The following is a 19,487-nucleotide window of genomic DNA, read 5'->3' on the forward strand; positions in this document are numbered from 1 at the left end:
CCCGCCCTTGGGGATGGATGCCAGAGGCTGTCTCTGCCCCGGTGCATGACTGCACAGGGGTCTGATGTGAGCCCTGCCCCAGCTGCAGGAGGCACCTCGGGAAGTTCATGAGGAAAACCATCGTTGAGGGATGAGATTTGCTCCGTCATCCCCTGGCTGCTGAAAAAAAGAGAAACTCTCCTTTCTCTAAAACTTGTTCAGGCTTCATTAGTTCAGACAAAAATATACAGATGTTGGGTGAGCCCCAGACCAAGCCGGTACCTCACTCTCCCTCCCATCCCTATCAGACCTCATCCACGTAATCCTGCATGCCTCTAAACCAGCAGCACAAATTACCGGTGGCATCTTAATGCATCGTGAAGATGCTTCTCGGGGAAGTGCTGGCCTGCTCTGGGCCATCACCTGCCTTCCAGAAAGTCACTACAAAGGGCGCTCGGTGCCGGGTTCAAGGTTTCCACCGCGGGCACTGGTCTTTGCCCTTCAGCCACACGCCAGCGGCAGGAGAAAGATCTTCCTGTTGCTGAATCCGGCGAGGTTGGGTGGTGGGATTTCTGGAGCACTTTCCTCAAACCTGGTCCCTGGGACAAGCTCCTGGGATCCACCGAGAAGTCCTCGATCCGCCGCAGCCTCCCGCTGCTACCAGAAGGTCCAGGGGGGCTGCATCATTTCGTACGTGGGGATGCTGGTGACGTTGACGGGAATGGAGATGACGGCCCAGGGGAGCCCGTGCTGCTCCAGGGAGCGTCTGATCATGTACCTGGAGGGATAAAAAGGTGACAGACGTGCGTGAGCTGCCGGAGTTGTGAGAGTGGAGCCCAGACATGAGAATAAACCACCAACCAGCTCAAAGAGAAGCTCTGTGGATTAATTATGACAATCAACTAAAAATCTGGGTCACCAAGCCCAGGTGGGACATGCTCGTCACTGGGACCTCCCCGTTCTGTGGGGACAAAGTTGTCACTTGGCCCTTCCCATGAGATGTTCTACACTTGGGAAGATGAGACGTCTCTTGGCCAAGGCACCTACCCGTCCCTGCCCAGCAGGAAGAGCGCGGGGATGTCGGCTGTCCGCCTGGTGCTGTCCTGGATCATCTCGATGTAGAAGCTGTCGTTATCGTAGGCATTATCTGCGATGATCACCGCCCGTCCACCGTGCTCCTGGATCACACGCGTCTTTGACAGGAACGAGCAACCCCTGGGGCAGAGAGTGACAAACCTTTGGTGGCTGCAGGCAGATCCTTGGCAGGTATGAAACCTGCCAGTGCCAGAGCTTGCCTGGAGATGCCCAAACCAGGGGCAGTCTCCCTGGCCCTGCGCCTCCCCCAAACCCCGCTTCTCTTTGAGACTGTATTTTAGGCACAGGCTGCCCACACTTGGCCCCTTTCTCCTAACAAAAAATAAAAATAGGGCTTTTTCCACCTTAGCGCAGGCTGTTTTCTAAGAGACACAACATAAAATGCTCTGGGGTAAGAGCATCCCAACATTTTCCTCATATATCCACATGGGATAAGTCACAGGAAGAAGCTGGAGGTGATGGTAAAATGTGGCCATGGCACTGTCACCCTCTGTGCCATGGGCAGCTCCCCTCCTGCCCGAGGGCCCCCCCAAACAGCTCCCATGACGCCAGACGTACCCCCTCTCCACCAAGGCAATCTGGTCCTGGATGAAGACGCCATTATTCAGCTCTCCGCAGGCTTCGGGGGGATCCGCTGGGACCAGGTGGATCTGGTCGTACCTTGTGTTCTCCGAGAAGGAGACAGGCAGGGGTGAGCAAGGGGGGATCGGGGCTGCTTCCCATCCCCAGCCCCACTGCGTCCATCCCCGCTGCCCTGTGCCCTGCTCATCCCCGTGCAGGGTGTGCTTTTGGGGGCTCCCAGGTGCAGGGATGCTGGTTGCACCTTTCCAGCCCCTGCAGAACCACCCCGACCTCACTCAACAGCTTGCCTAGATCTTGCTGTCACTGCAGGGAGGGGAAACTGAGGCACAGCACCATGCTGGGAGCTGTGCAAGGCCACGCACTGACAACTTTACAGGACACGGGGAGTCAATGGGTCTCCAGGAGCACGCACGTGTACGGACACGTGTCCATACATACAAGTGCTCCCCAGGGAACATGTGCAGAGCCAGAAAGCATCTTTTCCTCAATATCCCACATGTTTCCTAGCTCCTGCACCCCCATCCCAACCCCGGGTTTATTCAGGGAAAGGCCTTACATCTGCAGACCAGTTGGTTTCTCTCTGCCGTTCCCTATGGGAGCCCAGCCAGCCCTCCTGGGACATGGTTGTGCCTGTCTCAGCCCTTGGAGGAGGAAAGAGTGGGGCATGTGCTCCCCGAACATGAGTGGGACCAAACTCCCCCTCCGAAAGCCTGCTGAGGCCGAAGGCAGGGACCAGCGTCTGCCTCCTTCCTAAGTCAAGACTCACAGAAGAGCAATTAATTAGCTCCATTTTTATAAAAGGCTTCAAATCACCGGGCCCTGCAGAGGAGAAACATTAGGATGGAGGGACTCAAGACAAGTTCAGTTCTTAATACTTACAAACACGCCACCAAAATCCTTGGCCGGAGTGGCGGTGAAGATGTAGCGGATGTCTCCGGGGCTCAGCACTTGGAAATACAAATATTCATGGATGCGTAAACCTGGGTGTGCATGGAGAGAGGTAAGAGGCAGAGAAAACAAAAGGGAAAATTCCTGAAAAAAGGGAAAATACGCAACTACTGCTCCTGAACTGCACGATGCTGAAGGGAACGCACCCTTCAGCAGCGCCAGCTCGCAGCTGGGGACTGGGGCAGAGGACCCAAAATGCCGGGTTCAGCCTGGGGTGCTGCGAGAGGAGATGGGAGATGGGAGAAAGGTCTGGGACTGGGGTGCACTGGGGGAAGGGGAAAATGCAGCCGGACCACGGACGGGATAGGGGTGACAGGCACCCAGATCGAGGTGCACAGAGGGGAAATGCGCTTGGACTGAGGTGCCCTGAAAAGAAATGCACCTGGGATGGGGTGCTGGGTGGGGAAATGCAATGGGGCTGGGGTGCATGAAGGGAAATGCAGCCAGATTGGGGTGCTGGGTGGGGAAATGCAATGGGGCTGGGGTGCAGTGACGGGAAATGCAGCCGGATTGGGGTGCTGGATGGGGAAATGCAATGGGGCTGGGGTGCAGTGACGGGAAACGCAGCCGGATTGGGGTGCTGGGTGGGGAAATGCAATGGGGCTGGGGTGCAGTGACGGGAAATGCAGCCGGATTGGGGTGCTGGATGGGGAAATGCAATGGGGCTGGGGTGCTGGATGGGGAAATGCAATGGGGCTGGGGGGCATGAAGGGGAAATGCAGCCGGATTGGGGTGCTGGATGGGGAAATGCAATGGGGCTGGGGTGCAGTGACGGGAAATGCAGCCGGATTGGGGTGCTGGATGGGGAAATGCAATGGGGCTGGGGTGCTGGATGGGGAAATGCAATGGGGCTGGGGGGCATGAAGGGGAAATGCAGCCGGATTGGGGTGCTGGATGGGGAAATGCAATGGGGCTGGGGTGCAGTGACGGGAAATGCAGCCGGATTGGGGTGCTGGGTGGAGAAATGCAATGGGGCTGGGGTGCAGTGACGGGAAATGCAGCCGGATTGGGGTGCTGGGTGGAGAAATGCAATGGGGCTGGGGTGCAGTGACGGGAAATGCAGCCGGATTGGGGTGCTGGATGGGGAAATGCAATGGGGCTGGGGGGCATGAAGGGGAAATGCAGCCGGATTGGGGTGCTGGATGGGGAAATGCAATGGGGCTGGGGTGCAGTGACGGGAAACGCAGCTGGATTGGGGTGCTGGATGGGGAAATGCAATGGGGCTGGGGTGCAGTGACGGGAAATGCAGCTGGATTGGGGTGCTGGATGGGGAAATGCAATGGGGCTGGGGTGCTGGATGGGGAAATGCAATGGGGCTGGGGGGCAGTGACGGGAAATGCAGCCGGATTGGGGTGCTGGAGGCAAAATGCACCCAGATCGCGGTGCACGGAGGGGAAATGCACCTGGATTGCGGCGCACGTAGGCAAAATGCACCCAGTTTGGGGTGCAGGAGGGGACATACAATTAGGTCGGGGTGCACCGAGGGGAAATGCACCCGGATCGCGATGCATCAAAGGGAAATGCACCCGGATTGGGACGCAGGAGGGGAAAGGCAGCCGGGCCGGGGTGCACCGAGGGGAAAGGCAGCCGGGCCGGGGTGCACCGAGGGGAAAGGCAGCCGGGCGGTGCGGTGCGGGGTGCCGGGGCCGGGCGGGCCGCTCGCACTCACCGCGGGCCGGGCAGGAGCAGAGGCAGAGGCAGAGCCAGAGCGAGCGGCGGAGCATGGCTGTCCCCGGCGCCGCCAGCCGCCCCGCCCGCCCCCGCCCCGCGCCTATTGGAGGCGCCCACGACATGCGCCTTTCTATTGGCCGGCGCCGCCATCAATCTCCTGAGAGACGGGGCGGGCAGGCGCGGAGGCCTGCGCGGCCCCGGGTCGCGGCTGCGGCCTCGGTCCCTGTCAGCTCGGTGTCCGCTCCCGGGGCGGCGGGGTGTCGGTGTCCGCTCACCGGCCCTGCCAAATAAAGCTCCATGTGCCAGCCATGCCGTGTGCCCGCTCCCTACCCTGGCAAATAGCGAGCCGCACTACCGGGCCTCCCTGCCTCTCTATGGCTACTCGGGAAGGAAGGGCGCCTCAGCGGGGCCGCTCTCTCCGCCCATACCATAGAGCGTGGCCGGAAGCGGTCGCCTAGCAACGCGCGCTTCCCCTCCCGCCCCGGGGAAGCTTCTCGGCGGGCGCGGTGCATTGTGGGGCAGGGCCTGTCTGAGGCGGGGGGAGCTGCAGCGAGGAGCGCCGCCGGGATGATGGTGAGTGCCATCGGCCGCCATCCTCGCCGCCGCCGCGCTCCGCTGCTCGGGGGTGGCCTGCTCGGCCTCCGCCGCCCTCCAGGGGCCGTGTTTGGCGGGGTTGTGGTGGGGCCGGTGCGCGTTCGATGCGGGGGGGCGGGGACGGCGGAGGCCGCCCTGCCGCAGAGGCCTGCCGCTACCTGGGGCGTGAGGGGGCAAGTCGGGCCCCGGTTCTCGCCGGGCTCCTAGGCCCGGTCGGGAGAGGCTGGTGCGTGCTGGGAGTTGTAGTGGTGCAGCCCAGTGCGTGGCTCTCCCGGAGCCCCGGCCCCTTGGCTGCGTCCCCCTCCGCCGCACGGCACGGCCCAGCTCCCGCCGTCCCCCCTGCTGCGGGTCCCCTTCGACTCCGGTGCCCCCCAGCTCTGAGCCCCGTTGCTGTTGCTCAGGAGCAGGCCGGCTGCGGCACAAGGGCGGTGTGTCTGCCTCTACCCTGATTTTCTCGAGGATGCAAGGGTTTCTTTTCCCTTGAGTTCTCTGCTCTGGTGGGTGTGGAAGAACTCGGTGGGTTTTCTTCTACAAGATCTTTCCAGGATTTAGGGAGGCCTGACTGTGAGCCTCACACATCAGACCTTCAGCACCAGCTTTGTCACTCTTCAGCACAACAGTCGTAGTATAATTTTGCTGTGTGCCCGCAGGTGGCTGTTTAAAACTGTGTGCCTCACAAACTTTGGCTGTGCTTGAACTTTGAGCCTTGTCTGTAAGGCACGTTTGGTTTGCTTTCTGAAGAGGGCTGGTGCATTCTCGGAGCACAGTGAGAAGCCATTGTTTGCTGTGGCCTCTGACCCCCTTTAAGCTGTCTCCAGCACAGTTTACCATCAGGCACTTAAATTGTGTTCGTCTACCACGTCCTCTCTGTGAAAGCATCTTTCAGCAGTTGCCATCCTTGGGGCAGCTTGGACTCTGATTTGAGGTGTGACGGGGAAAGAGCTGTTGTGCGTGTTCTGCTGACCATCTTGCTGGCACTATAATAAAAAAAAGTCACTGATCTGGTTGTAGCACTCATGCCCTTCCTTGCTGTCTCAGTAATTACTGCAAATACTGTCTTCTCCAGTCTGGCATCAAAATCAGAACTTCACTGAACTATGCTGTATAGCGGAAGCCTGCTTTTGGAGATAGTTACAGCATGGTCCCAGAGTGTATACTGGAGGCAGCTGGGTTAATTCCAGTTCCAGTGTGGGAAATGGAAAGCAGTTAGGTTGTGTGAAGGCAGAAGAATTTTAAGGAGGCTGCAGGTTTTGATCTCAGCTTTTTTGTGCGATGGTAGCTTGCTGGGCTATGTGAGGAGTTAGCTCCAGGTTGTCCGCAGGCTGTTAGGATTGGAGTAACGGCTCTGCTGTGGGTTCTCTCTTCAGCCAACACCGGTTATCCTGCTGAAGGAGGGGACAGACACCTCGCAGGGGATCCCTCAGCTCGTCAGCAACATCAATGCCTGCCAGGTTATTGCGGAAGCTGTGCGCACTACCCTGGGACCTCGAGGCATGGACAAGCTCATTGTGGATGACCGGGGTAAGCACTGGGCAGTGGCCTCTCACAGCCATGTAGAAAAGTGACTTGGAAATACTCTCCAAGTGTCCACTGCATGCTGGCAGTGTGCGTATTTATTCATATCTTCGTATCAATTAAAACCGGCATTTGGATATACGCAGACTTCAGCTTCCTCACCCCATATTAAACTTAACTCTCACAATAGACATTCAGCTTCTGTCTCAGTTTTAACACCTTGACTCTGGCCTCCGCTGTTGAAGAGAATTGTCAGACCTACCTGTTTGTTAGCCTGAGTTAAGGCAGCTGTGGTCTTTGTTGTGAGATTAGGTAGATCCAGGATTAGTGGGACTAGATGTGAGAAGGTCCATACCAGAAAGGAGAAACGGTGTCTTGAACCTGATCTTCAGCTATCCGTGACCATCTCTATTTATTTTTTTAAATGAGTCTCATAATATGTGTGAAGTTACTCAGCGCTTATTGTGGCTGAGCATGAGGTCAGTGGATGTTCCTGGGTTGGGTTTTTTTAATGTAATTTAGGGATGAAACTCTCCTCCCTTTGAAAAGACTTGTATGAAGTCACCAAACTCATACATCGTTTGTGGGTTTTTTTATTGTTGGTACTGAAGGGTGGGGTGGAAGGTCTTAGTATTGTCTTTAAATAGTTTTTATAAATAGGAACTGTAATAACTTTTAATAAAAAAGATAATTGGATTTAAATTTACTTAATAACTATGATTGATTTCTAGTCTCTTTCTTCACGTGAGTGTCAGACTAGAATATCTGTTTTTTTCTGTCTGGCGAGGCTATTGAGAAGTAAGAGGGAAATTAATTTAACGCCCCTGTTAATTGGTGTGAAGAGTTGTTCTGCACTCAGTCTAAATTCACGTAATCTGCTCCAAAAATGGACTAAACCGACGCTGTTAATATGATATGGAGGCATCTGCTGAGACACCCTCTGTGAAACAACAGTTCTGGGCTCCCCATCTCCGTGGGGGTGACCCCTTCACTGTCCTTTCCGGACAATTTATAGCTGTGTATCTGGCTGTAGGAATGTATTAAAATATTGTGGTGATCGTGTCTCAAATCACATGGGAGAAAAAAAACAGTCATTTGGCTGAAGAAAAATTACTTTTAAGTGGAAATCTGGGATGAGAGCCTGTGGTTGTCAAAATTCACAATGGTGCCAGATCAGGACTTGATCATTGTAGCTTCATAACAGGTTGGGGCCGCATTTGACTTGAAAGGTGAACTGGTGAAGCACAATGAGACTGGCTGGTCTGAAGTTACTGCTGTATTAACGTCTTCCTGAGGTCTGAAAAGCTCCCTTGGGTGTTGGGGTGCCCTTTCAGAGTGACCAGGGCTTTACTCATGGCAGTCGAGCTTGACTTCCTTTTCTACATCAATCCTAGGCAAAGCCACGATCTCTAACGATGGTGCCACCATCCTGAAGCTCCTCGATGTTGTCCATCCAGCTGCGAAGACGTTGGTGGACATCGCCAAGTCTCAAGATGCCGAGGTAGGAGGGTAGCCTGGCTGCGCTCAGAAGCATAACATGTAGCAAGCCGGCTTGTGCCTGTCAGTGGTTGTGTGGACTTTGTGTTAACGGGTGGGAATTGCTTATGGAGCGCTGGCATTTATTCTATTTCTTTATTGCCACCTTCTCCTTTGTGATAACTTCCAAAGCTTTTACACTGTTTTAGCCAGATCTGATGGGTGATTTGGAAACTTGAAAGGTAAAGTTCACGTTTCATGAACATAGGTGACTGGGAAATGAGAATTCACCCTCAAACAGCATGTAGTCTGAAGCCAGCCCTTCTTAATCACTAAAGAATCCAGCTGCAAACCTGTGAGCAGAGAAAGTTATGAAATCTGATTTCCTCTGGAAGCCCTTGCATGATTTTGAACCTGCTGTTGCAGCAGTCCTGCAGCGTGTGGATGACACAGAGTGTTTCCTCTCTGTACAGGTTGGTGACGGTACCACGTCTGTAACTCTGCTCGCTGCTGAGTTCCTGAAACAAGTGAAGCCATACGTGGAGGAAGGCCTTCATCCTCAAATCATCATCCGTGCCTTCCGCACAGCAACGCAGCTGGTAAGGCAGTGCTGCTCGTAGCCGAGGGAGGGCTCGGCTGCTACTGCAGAGCTGAGGGCTTTATTGGGCTCCACCAGAACGTCTGGGGAGAGGAGTTCTGTGCCAAAGGGGGAAAAATAACACGCTTCCAGGCAGAAGTCAGTAATGAATGGGCGTGGGGATGACAGTAGTGATCTTGTGATGTCTTACTGCAAACATCAGCTGTCTTGTCTTGTGTCAGTGAGCTGTTATTACCAGCTAGTACCTCTTGAGCGCTATTGCTTGGCTTTGCTTCAAGGAAGAATAAGTGGGAAAATTAATTTCCCATTCTCCTGATCTCTGCTACTCTGTAGTAAATCTTATGTCTTGTGAAGCCCATCAGTCCCGTTAACCTCAGGCTTCTCTAGAGGTTAACTCCTTCAACAGCCCTGCAGTTCCCCAGATCTCTACTGGAAATAGTGGAGCAGCTCTGAGCCTCTTCTCCGTCCTCTTAAACTTATGTTGGTGTGTTTCTTAGAATTACTGTGCTGGACGGGGTGGAATGGCTTAAATGCTTGAAAAACTTCAGCGATGCTGAAGTGGGGAATAAAAGGTAACATAAAATACAAAGAGAAGTTGGAGATCTGATCAGCTCACGAGCATGAATCATTAATCCAGCTCTTGGCTTGTGTTTTGACAGGCTGTAAAGAAGATCAAAGACATTGCTGTTGCAGTGAAGAAGGAAGATAAAGAGTAAGTTTCCCTTACAAATGACCTGGTTGTGTAGCTGGGCTTCAGTTAGCTGGTGTGAGGGTGTTTTCTGGCTTCTGAGGTCTTGAGGTCGGGCACAACAGCTGTGGCCCCACACTGGGGTTATTCTCAAGCTTTTGGAGTTTCCTGCTCCTCTGGGGAGATGCCGGGCTCTCGCTTGGGCTGCAGCGAAGTATGTAGGCCAGTGTCTTCCAGTGCACAGGGAGGAAGCTAGGTACCAAAATAAGTGGCCTGATTTCTTTTTTCCAGTGGTGGTGGAGACTTCTGCTGCAATCAGTGGCAGTGTTAAATGCTCAGCGCTTCTCTGAAAATCAGATCACTTTTTAGCTGTTGAATACATGAAGGTAGATAGCTAATAGCAGTAAGGAAATGATCCCTTCAACTGAGGTGAGAATACTAGAGTTCACTTTCTCCCTGTATTTTTAGCTCTTGTCTACTTGATCTGACTTTACTAATACCTGCAGTAAAATTTCAGGTTGAACTGTGTAACCATCGTAAATAAACCAAAATGAGTTATATCCTTTCTGTCCTGTGATACGAAATACAGCAGTTCTCGTGGTCAGCAGTAACTTGGGTGATAGAGCCTGGGAGTTGGATCCGTATTTCCTTCGTGTCCCTTGTATCGTCTACTCTGTTATGGCATACATTACCCGAGTTAATACTTTAGGGAATGTGCCACCTTGAGAGGGTTTCAGAAACTTCTTACTGCCTTTGGATGAAGGAGAGGGTGCTGAGCCCTGCTGTTTTGCTCAGGCCTGTGGTGTCTCGAAGCTAACTGACCTGGTCAGTGCTAGTCTGATGCTCGGGCTCTAAAAGGGAGAATCATACATGGACAGTCTAGGCTTTGACATTCGTCTGCCTTGCTTTCGCCATCGATAGAAGGAAGCTGATCTTTGCCACTATCAGAGTGGATTAATCATGTCATACATGGTGTTTTGTGAGCTTGTGAAAAGAATTGTCAAGTGAACAAGACCTTTTTTTTTTCTTGCAGTGAGCAGAGAAGCCTGCTGGAGAAATGTGCAGCCACAGCCCTGAGCTCTAAGCTGATCTCTCAGAGCAAGGAGTTTTTCTCCAAGATGGTCGTAGACGCTGTCATGATGTTAGACGACTTGTTACAACTCAAAATGATTGGCATAAAGAAGGTGCAAGGAGGTGCTTTGGAAGTAAGTTCTGTCGGAGCCTGTCCTGAAAGGATAGGAAACAGCAATCACAGCTCCTTTGATGGGTTGACTCTAGCAGAAATGGAGCCTGGCTTGATAATGCCTGTTTGGGAATGACCAAAGCGAAACAAAGCTGTTGATGTGAGGAATAAGCTTAGGGAGTAGGGCTGGATTTCTTTTCTGTAGGTAGAGAATTTGTTTTTTTGAGTCAAATACACTCTTACCTTGCTGCCCTCCACAGTGAATGTTGTTACTGATGCAAATTCCATTTTTATCTCTGCAATTTTGGTGGGAAGTCTTTGTTACTTCTGGAACCAAAAGCCATATAGTCCTGATCGTATGCATGAGTACTGGCTTGGGAAAAACGCAAAGAAAACGTTGTGAAGGAGCTGATCTGGTGGTGGGCAGGGCAGATGGGCTGCGTGGTTTATACCACAGTGCTGGAAAACCTGTCATGCACGGGACTGCACGCAGGTGTGCGATAGGAAGTTGTTCTTGGGCTGTGGGAGAGCTGGTGTGTCCATGCTCTCTCCTGCCTGTATCCATGGTTTAGTGGGCATGGTGGTGTTAGTTGATGGTTGAACTTGATGATCTTATAGGTCTTTTCCAACCTTAGTGATTCTGTGTAGGTTTGGCCCGTCGCTTGGGACCCTTGTGCTGAAAAGTAAAGCCCGCCACAGTCTCTCTGAATTACTATTCTGTGGTTGTTACTGTCTGTAAACACTCTGCATGAGTATTTTCATTGAGAAGAGACATTATAATTATGCCATTATCTTGCCCAGACAACTAATTTAGTGAATTAGGAACGTTTCAGCATCTGTTTTCGTGGTGTCTGGGCCTGGTGGTATTCTGAGGCTTGCAGAAATTGGTCCCCTGGGGAAGGTGGTGTCTCCTGATCTGAATAAAAGCATCTCTTCCTACTCTGTATTGTTTGGCCCTTGTGTTCCGCTGTCACACTCCTTGGAGACCTGTACGAGGATGGAGCAAATAATTTAGCATACTGCTTATCTGGGTTGGCTTGTGAGAGATCCTGGGTCATGTCACCCTGTCAGCTAGAGCAGAGGAAGTCTGTGCTTGTCCTAGCTTAGGAGGGACAGGGATCCTCTGGGCTTCAGTGCCTGGGCAGAGCCAACTCTGTGATGTGTGGTTAGGTACTTATGGGGTAGTAGGCTTAGAAGCTGATGTCTCTCCCAGCCACGAAGTCAAGAAGTTCACTTTAGGGAGCAGTGTTGGGCAGGGCAGTCCTGCTGCAAAACAACCCCAGAGGTGGTGATGGAGCTTGGAGAAACAAACCAGGGCAAAACACCTCCCCCACCCCGAATATGAGGCTGTGGATAAGTATCCATCTTCAAAGGGTAGAAATGGGAAAGACATCAGAGAGACAACAGATTGCTCCATCCCTTGATCTTCAGATTGTGGTTAGCAACTTTTGCTGTGGTGTCTTGAGGGGTAGAAAGGAAGTGATAGAAGCTGGTTTTGTGAACGGAGAGAAGAAAATATTTGCTGCTTATTTTCTCTAAAAGTGGGTTAATCAAAGGAGACAGCTGTTGGTGAGTGCTTTGTAAATGAGGACTCTGAAAGCAGGGAGTCTCCTGTGGGAGTTATTAACCCTGCTGAGAGAGCCTTGGGAGGCTGAGCCTAACACAAATCCCTATCTTCAAGGACTCTCAGCTGGTGGCAGGAGTTGCCTTTAAGAAGACATTCTCTTACGCTGGGTTTGAAATGCAGCCCAAGAAGTATCAGTCTCCCAAGATCGCCTTGCTGAATGTGGAGCTGGAGCTGAAAGCCGAGAAGGATAATGCTGAAGTCAGAGTAAACACGGTGGAGGTAAGAGCTGAAAGGAGGATCCAGTCCCACTTCCTCATGCCCGCAAGATGTGGTGGCTGCTTGAGAGCCAGTGGGATAAATGGGATTGCCTTCTACACATCCGCCCCACCCTGAAATAGCTGGTGGGTTACGCTGCCTCATTTGGGAGAAGGGGATGGCAGGGGGGTTAGGGCCTGCTTCTGCTCAGTCATCCTGCCTCAGCTATGCCATGATCAGTCATCAGCTGCGTGGTGACTTCTTTATGCCTAACAAGTGGCCTTCCAGGGAAAGCTCATTAAGCAGTGCTCTAAATGCTGAAAGAGCCTCTGCAAATTTAAGCAAACAAGGTAGCCATTTAGACAGTAGTTCTCTTTCCATCTTGTCAAAATACTTTTATGAAACATGGTCATTCTCTGACACCTTCTTGGGAAGTACCACAATGTTGCATGTGTTTGGTTCCTGCGTAACTGGTATCTAAAGCTCTCTGGGTGCTTTGTTTTCGGGGTCTTGTCCCCAATGTGATCTCAGTAATCATTTTCTTAAAGTTCCCCTCTCCACCGTGGTGAACACAATGGTCTTTTCTGTTGCAGTTGGCTGCTGTGTGTGGCATTGCTGTGTGCTGTTGTAAGCTTCCCCAGCTGTCCATGGCTGCATTTCACTGACAGCTAGAACACACCAGGCTTATCAAGCCTGGGTACACTGGTAAAGCATGAGGTTTCTCAGGATATGTGTTTTTCCTCTGTGATAGATACTGTAAGTCAGTCCACCCCAAGACTGATGCACAGTTCTGTAAACGCCTCTCAGACATCAGCATAATCCCTTTGTCCTCCTTGTGCTCTCTCTGGAGCTGTCGCTGCCTCTCTGTCAATTCACTCAGCCCCTTTATCGACCCAGTTCTGTTACTGGAAGTATTTTAACAGACATGGCTCTTTGGCGTAAAATGGAGTGACCTAAAATCACCTCTGAGTCTTAGAAAGCAGTTGTCTGCTGGGGCTGCACAGAGCAGTGTCACTGCTACCTTAGTTTCAGACGAGCTCTGCCTTTGCAGGTGCTGCGGGATGGCGTTTGTGATCCTTGATCCTTTGTAACGTGAGCACTTGTCCCTTTCTCTTCTAGGATTACCAGGCCATTGTGGATGCTGAGTGGAACATCTTGTATGACAAACTAGACAAAATCCACAAGTCGGGAGCCAAAGTCGTCCTGTCCAAACTTCCTATCGGTGATGTGGCTACTCAGTACTTTGCAGATAGAGATATGTTTTGTGCCGGCCGTGTCCCGGAAGAAGATCTCAAGCGAACTATGATGGTGAGCTGCCTTGTTTCAGAATAAAGACTTTTGATATTTAGTTTTAATGGTGCCGGGCTGGTCATTCCCAAAACAGGGCAGCAATTGGTGACTGAACACACTGTTCCTTACAAAGATGTAAAGTTAAAATCGCTTAATTTTTTTGCCAATGTGTTTATTATGTAAAATTGATGTATACTGACAATGCTGTTCCTTGATGGATGAACAAACGCGCACTAACTGCACTGCTTCTTTCTTTCTCTGGTGTTGTTATATATGAGGGTCTGTACACTGCATCGGTAGAGGTTTTATTTTCCCTAGTTCTTGCCTGTACCATCGTGAGTGGTTTTTTCCTAAGCTTTCTTTGTGTAGCTGTTGGACTCGAGAGCCTGTGAGTCAGCATTTAGAAGCAGCATCATCTTATTTTGCTGTCGAGGATGACTTCTGATGTTGGTAGCCTGCCTAGATGCATGAGATGGGAGGAAACGAAAAGGTGTTTTTTCTGAATCTGGCCTGCAGGGTGGTTTTGCATCAGCTAAAAGGCCAGGCTGTCTCTGAAGAGTGGGAACCTGCTGGGCAAATTTGTCTTGTTTGTCAGTGTTGGTAATGCCGTGCTTTATCTCCTTTCCGTGCAGGCTTGCGGCGGTTCCATTCAGACTAGTGTCAACGCCCTGTCGGATGATGTTCTGGGCCGATGCGAACTCTTTGAGGAGACTCAGATTGGAGGAGAGAGGTAAATACACCAGCCGTGAACCCATAGTCCTGTGTAAGTGCTCTTATACTAGTTTGAAAAGTTAGGGTCTGAGCATTGGCAGGTTTGAGCATCTCTCAAGGTGATGGTGTGAAAACAAGATTGCGTTACTGCTTTTTATGAGGCTGAGGGAGGGGGCAGGAGTAAGCTTTCATCTAAATCTTGCCTCTTTTATATGCTTTTAAAAATACATATTTATTCCCCAATGCCTTGTAGAAAGCGTAGTGGTATTCTTTTCATTCATAACTTAAAGGCAATGCGTTTTGGGGTTGATGGTGGCACTCGTCTGATATCCCACAGTGCCACTTTACTATCGGTGCAAATGAAGCTGGGTGCTATATAATGGGGTTCTTGCCGTCATGAGAGGAGAAATCCTCTTTGGGGCTGCCTGCTAACATCTGCTGTGTTCTGCCAAGTGAAAATGAGAGCACCAGTTTAGCGCAAAGCCCTAGCAACAGGGAGAGAGTGGGTTTTCCTGGGTCAGCTTGAATTTCATTTGTGTATTGCCTGGCTTTGCTCCTTCTTAGCTCAAGATCTGATAGAGGCACTGCATAGGGTGAAAGAGCTTCAGTCATGCATCTGGCTTGTAAAGAATTTCTCTGTTCCTGTACTGTTTTATCAGTGCAAAGCCTGTTCAGCAGCAGCACTGCTTCTCCGTCACCTTAACCCTTCTTGTGTTGTGCCGTTGGCAGGTATAACTTCTTCACAGGCTGCCCGAAGGCAAAGACCTGCACGATAATCTTGCGAGGGGGTGCAGAGCAGTTCATGGAAGAGACGGAACGGTCCCTGCACGATGCCATCATGATAGTCAGGAGAGCAATCAAGGTAAGGACTGGCGGAGATACCTCCCACCTGGACTGGCATTGGGGTTGTTGATCGGACCTGGCACAGCTGTAACTCCTAGAAACCTTTTCACACACCAGCATTTGGCTGAGGTCTCTCCAGAGAGCCTGGGAGCTCTCAGCTGGTAGAGCAGAGCGTGCAGACGGGCAGCATCTGATTGATGAACTCAAGTGCTGTTCCGTGGCCAAAGCAGCCTTGTCTCTGCAGTGTTGCCAACTGCTTTTCAGGCACGCCTGGTTTTTGCCTTCTCTTCGGTAATCTGTGCTTCCTGGGTTGTGGTGCGTTGTGTAAACACCACCATCCTAAAGTGAATGCAAGGTTTTGGGTGCGTTGGGTAGATCTTCAGTGGATTTGAACAGCGGACTTGATCTCATGTGTGTGTCAGCACCTGTTAAAGCCACTTGTTCCCTCTCTCGGTGACCAGTCTGAGAGGTAACTGTCCCCTGGCTGTGAAGGTAGGCTGGGAGCACCAAGAGGGAAGTCTGAGGCATGTGCGGATATGAGCCCTGCTTGTGGAGTTGCTGGTCCTGTGTGATAGATGCTGCCTAACTGTGGGTGTTTCTGGGTTATGCGTAATAATGTGTTAATGTGGCGGTTTCTGGTTAAAAACAGCTTTGCGGCTGAGTGCCCTGAGGGGATGGGAAGAAGCACGTCAAGATTTTTGGAACTGTTTTGCTTTTAGAAAGAACATCCTGATCTCCGTACTGAAATAAATAGAGAGGGGGGGAAAAATAGCAGAACTTGGCTGAGAAGTGCTGCTGCAAATATCTTTTAATTTTGAATGCTTTACCAAAGCGAGGGAAACTTGCCCAGCACAAGGGAGCTGTGGTCTGCCATTGCTCCCCTGGCACAGCGTCCCCAAAGCACTCTGTTACCTTGTGCACAGCTGGACGGGGCTGCTGGTTGCTGCCACTGGAGCTTCTTGGCCTGTTCCTGAAGCTCCCAGCAAAGCTGGCCGGCGCTCCCGCGGATAGCAGCAGCCTGGGCCGTAGATTCCTTTGAGCCTGGTGTGTCTGCATCACCCTGATGTGCAACACTTGCAGGAAAGGAGGCTTTCCTGCTCTCTCCATTCCTGGAACGAGAATGAGAGTTTCCCCTCTTCTTTCAGAACGACTCGGTTGTTGCTGGCGGTGGTGCGATAGAGATGGAGCTTTCCAAATACCTCCGGGACTATTCCAGGACCATTCCAGGCAAGCAGCAGCTGCTGATAGGTGCTTACGCTAAAGCCCTCGAGATCATTCCCCGCCAGCTCTGCGACAACGCTGGCTTTGACGCCACCAACATCCTGAACAAGCTCCGAGCCAAGCACGCGCAGGTGGGTGCCCACCTTGGGACTGAGGGCTGTTAGGGAGAACCGGTAGTCTGTGTGATTTCTTTCCTTTTATTTTTTTCTTGAGCCTGACGGATTTGGTGTAATTCAGCTAAGCCCGTGTTAGGCTTGTGTCCTCTTTGATTGAACGCCGTGTTTTGTTTTCAGATCAAGTGTGGGCTTGGTGCAGGTTTCTATAAAAGGAAATGATCTGTTTTTCCCTTTGATCACAGCTGTTGGGTGACTTCTAGAGCTGGGAGTTTTGATTTGCTTTTTAAAAATGTATCATTTGTCAGGAGGGAGGCTTCTATATTAAACATTGAAGTAATTAGGGTATAGATGTTGGCCAAGCCATGTGTTTTTCCAGAGGAGCTGCAGACTGAAAGATCCCGATTGCTTGCGATGGTTTCAGATCTTGTGGAGTGTGTGCATGCACACGCAGTCCTGACTTGGGCAGTGAGAGGTTGCCCCTTGGCATCTCCTGGAAGCGGCTGCCGCTTTGTGGGGTTGCTCCCACCCTGTTTCATCCAGCTGATGACTGTGGGGTTAGGGGGAATGCCCCAAAGTGAGCGCCTGTATCTTGGGCCGCAAAAACTGGGGGTGAGACAGCAGTGGAGTGGAAGTCAGTCCTGTAAGGCTTCTTTCTGAAATGGAGGCACACCTCCTGTTCCGTGAGGCTTTCTGGCACTGTTTGCTGACAAGAAAGGCTTTTTGGTTTTTTTTTCTTTGTCTTTCCCTCAAATACCCTTCCTTCATACAGCAAGGTCTAGTCTCTGCCTCCCCCTGAGCATTTGCATGTCTTTGCTTCCCAGCGCGCTGGCCCCGGCGTCCTGCCCGGCCTAATAACGAGACCCTCTTCCTTCCTCTCTCCCACCAGGGAGGTATGTGGTACGGCGTGGACGTCAACAACGAGGACATCGCCGATAACTTTGAGGCCTGCGTGTGGGAGCCGGCCATCGTGCGCATCAACGCGCTGACGGCGGCCTCCGAGGCCGCCTGCCTCATCGTCTCCGTGGACGAAACCATCAAGAACCCCCGTTCCACCGTGGATGCTGCGCCCAGCGGACGGGGCCGGGGGCGAGGCAGACCCCACAACCACTGAGGCCCCGCTCCCCGTCGGTGTTGTGATGGGGGCTGGTGCTCTCATCCAATGTGCAAAGTGAAAAAGAATTGATTTCTAGCTTAATTAACAGGCCGTTTACCAGATGGTCATTTCGAGGGCTTACAGGCAACCACTGGCCTTGTTTAATTAGAGTCAAATCTTGGCCTCAGCAGCGGCAACCTCCTGCGAGACGCCCCGCCCCAACATGTCCCATGCAGCACTGATCCCCTTAGGCTCGCCTCGTCCTTCCGCTTGGAAGCTGTGCTGAGTGGAGCCCTCTTCAATGCCAGCAGGTAGTGCAGCGAGCGTGGGGTTTGTTTGTATTTATACTCTTTTTTTGTTTGTTTGTTTTCTTTCTGCTGGGGGTTTTGAACCCAGGCTCAAACACAATAAAAAGATGACTTTGTTTCAGTGGCAAACTGGGGTGTTCCTCTGTTCTCTGCCGCTTGCTTCGTTCCGCAGGCTGGTAGCTCATGGTTAGAGTTAAAAAGTTAACCTTCCAAAGCTGTTTTTGAACAGTTTTTGCCCTGTTTAAAAGCAGGTGCTGTGCTGGAAGCAGGATCGACTCCCAGCACAACCCAGTTCCCTGTGTGTCCAAGCCAAATAGCCTTTGCGTGTGTTATCCCTTTGATGTTGCTCAGTGACTTGCATTTCTACTTGCCGTGGGCCATTTATGTCTCGCCTTTTGCTTCGTGGAAGGTGGTTCAGGGCAGCAGCTGCCTCTGACACCTCTGGCCCTGTCCGGGGGCTGTGAGGAGGGGATGTGTGGGGCTGGGGGTGCTTCAGGGATGGATCCTGGCCCTTGGGGCGTCTCTCGCAGGAAAAGTCTCGGGGGAAGATTTGGCTCTGATAGGTTGAAAGTGTTAACAGAAGACGGTGGAAGAAATTTGGTATCTCTCTGCTATCAACCCCGTGAGATCTCATTTAATTAGGCAAGTTGATGGTCCGTTACACCATGAAATGTGTTACTTCTGCCCTGTTTGTGAAGAGCTGCCCTGCGATGAACAGTACCAGCCCCTCAGAGGCATCGGGCATGTCCCTTAGCGTGAACCTCGTGACCATTTGCCTCGGCTGAAGTGCCTTTGGCAGTGTGCGAGTACGGAAAAGTGAGCGCAGTTACAGCTTCGGTGTTAAAAAAACCAAACAAACAAACAACCCAAAAAAGCCCCAACCCCCTTGGTGTTTCTTAGTGGTGTCATTTAAAGATGAACGCTCCCAAGGGAAAACACAGCTCTGCAGCTGGGGAGGGCTAAAAGCAGGATGAGTGGGGGCTGATCCTGTGTCCCTCTGTGCAGGCAGCTGGTGGGTCTCACCCGTGGCAGATACTTGGGGCCCAGGGTCTTTCCCCTCCTGTAGCAGGGAGCCGGAGGAACGTCTCCTCACGGTAGCGTGGTCCCTGGTAGAGAACTGGCACAAAAATGTTTAAACTCAACTTTTCCCTCTGCAGTGGTCTAAGCTCAGCCCCCTCCCTCGCCAAGGGATGTGGGGACAGGGGTCACATCCCTCTCAGCCCCGCTGTGGGCTGTAAGCCCTCCCTTTGCCTGGGGAGGCTGCTGCCCCTCTACCCCGCTTTGTCTCTGTGCCCCATGGGGCTGGACCCAGGGAGGCCATGGGCCCCGGAACTCCTGTGCCTGCAGGGAGAGGGGAGGTAGGAGGAGGGATGCTTCCAGTAAGCCCCAACCAGCAGCTGGTGGCACTGGTTCGGTGCTGGAGCTGGCCAGCGCTGGCCTGGGTTCAGTGTGGCCCCCAGGAGAGTGCAAACCTCTATCTCGAGAGTCCTTATTCACCGCTGAATCATAAAATAACTCTTTACACATTTTTTTTTTTTTTTTGTAATTCTTTAAATACACATTGTTTACACTCGGCAAAGTTTCAAAGCAACAACATCAAAGTGCGTCTACGGGTGATAGTACCAACCAAAGTGCTAAAAACATGGTCGCCGACGGGCCGCCACCTCGCCCGCTCTCCCTGGCCGGCGTTGGACCCTGCTCCTGACAAAACCACCCGCAGCCTCCCCGCCTCCGGCTGCACCCCCATTCCCGCC

At 52.0% G+C, this 19,487-nt stretch overlaps 2 protein-coding genes across 2 annotated transcripts; one reads left to right on the forward strand and one right to left on the reverse strand.

Moving 5' to 3' along the window:
• Window positions 1-223: 223 nt before the first annotated feature.
• On the reverse strand, window positions 224-4,397 carry PRADC1 (protease associated domain containing 1). The gene is made up of 5 exons (XM_059817853.1): window positions 4,274-4,397; window positions 2,536-2,636; window positions 1,633-1,742; window positions 1,027-1,194; window positions 224-757 (listed from the first exon to the last, which is right to left on the reverse strand). Exons 1-5 carry the CDS (start codon window positions 4,395-4,397, stop codon window positions 637-639), a joined length of 624 nt encoding a protein of 207 aa, XP_059673836.1. The 3' UTR covers window positions 224-636.
• Window positions 4,398-4,810: 413 nt separating this feature from the next.
• CCT7 (chaperonin containing TCP1 subunit 7) lies at window positions 4,811-17,849 on the forward strand. The gene is made up of 12 exons (XM_059817453.1): window positions 4,811-4,848; window positions 6,237-6,390; window positions 7,779-7,885; window positions 8,334-8,459; window positions 9,118-9,170; window positions 10,180-10,351; window positions 12,011-12,175; window positions 13,271-13,459; window positions 14,074-14,171; window positions 14,882-15,014; window positions 16,141-16,347; window positions 17,219-17,849. The coding sequence occupies exons 1-12, from the start codon at window positions 4,843-4,845 to the stop codon at window positions 17,441-17,443; spliced, it is 1,635 nt and encodes a 544-aa protein (XP_059673436.1). The 5' UTR covers window positions 4,811-4,842; the 3' UTR covers window positions 17,444-17,849.
• Window positions 17,850-19,487: the final 1,638 nt, after the last annotated feature.

This window comes from Gavia stellata, chromosome 5, assembly GCF_030936135.1.
Source record: "Gavia stellata isolate bGavSte3 chromosome 5, bGavSte3.hap2, whole genome shotgun sequence".
In the NCBI taxonomy this organism is placed as follows: domain Eukaryota; kingdom Metazoa; phylum Chordata; class Aves; order Gaviiformes; family Gaviidae; genus Gavia; species Gavia stellata.

Bases quoted from the DNA above. Each gene is read 5' to 3' on its own strand.
- PRADC1 (XM_059817853.1), bottom strand. From the start codon at position 4,397: ATGTCGTGGGCGCCTCCAATAGGCGCGGGGCGGGGGCGGGCGGGGCGG. The intron at 2,637-4,273 runs GTGAGTGCGAGC...ATGCACACCCAG, and splicing joins CTGCTCCTGCCCGGCCCGCG to GTTTACGCATCCATGAATAT. The intron at 1,195-1,632 runs GTACGTCTGGCG...TCTCTGCCCCAG, and splicing joins ATTGCCTTGGTGGAGAGGGG to GGGTTGCTCGTTCCTGTCAA.
- CCT7 (XM_059817453.1), top strand. The intron at 7,886-8,333 runs GTAGGAGGGTAG...CTCTCTGTACAG, and splicing joins CCAAGTCTCAAGATGCCGAG to GTTGGTGACGGTACCACGTC. The intron at 14,172-14,881 runs GTAAATACACCA...TGCCGTTGGCAG, and splicing joins ACTCAGATTGGAGGAGAGAG to GTATAACTTCTTCACAGGCT.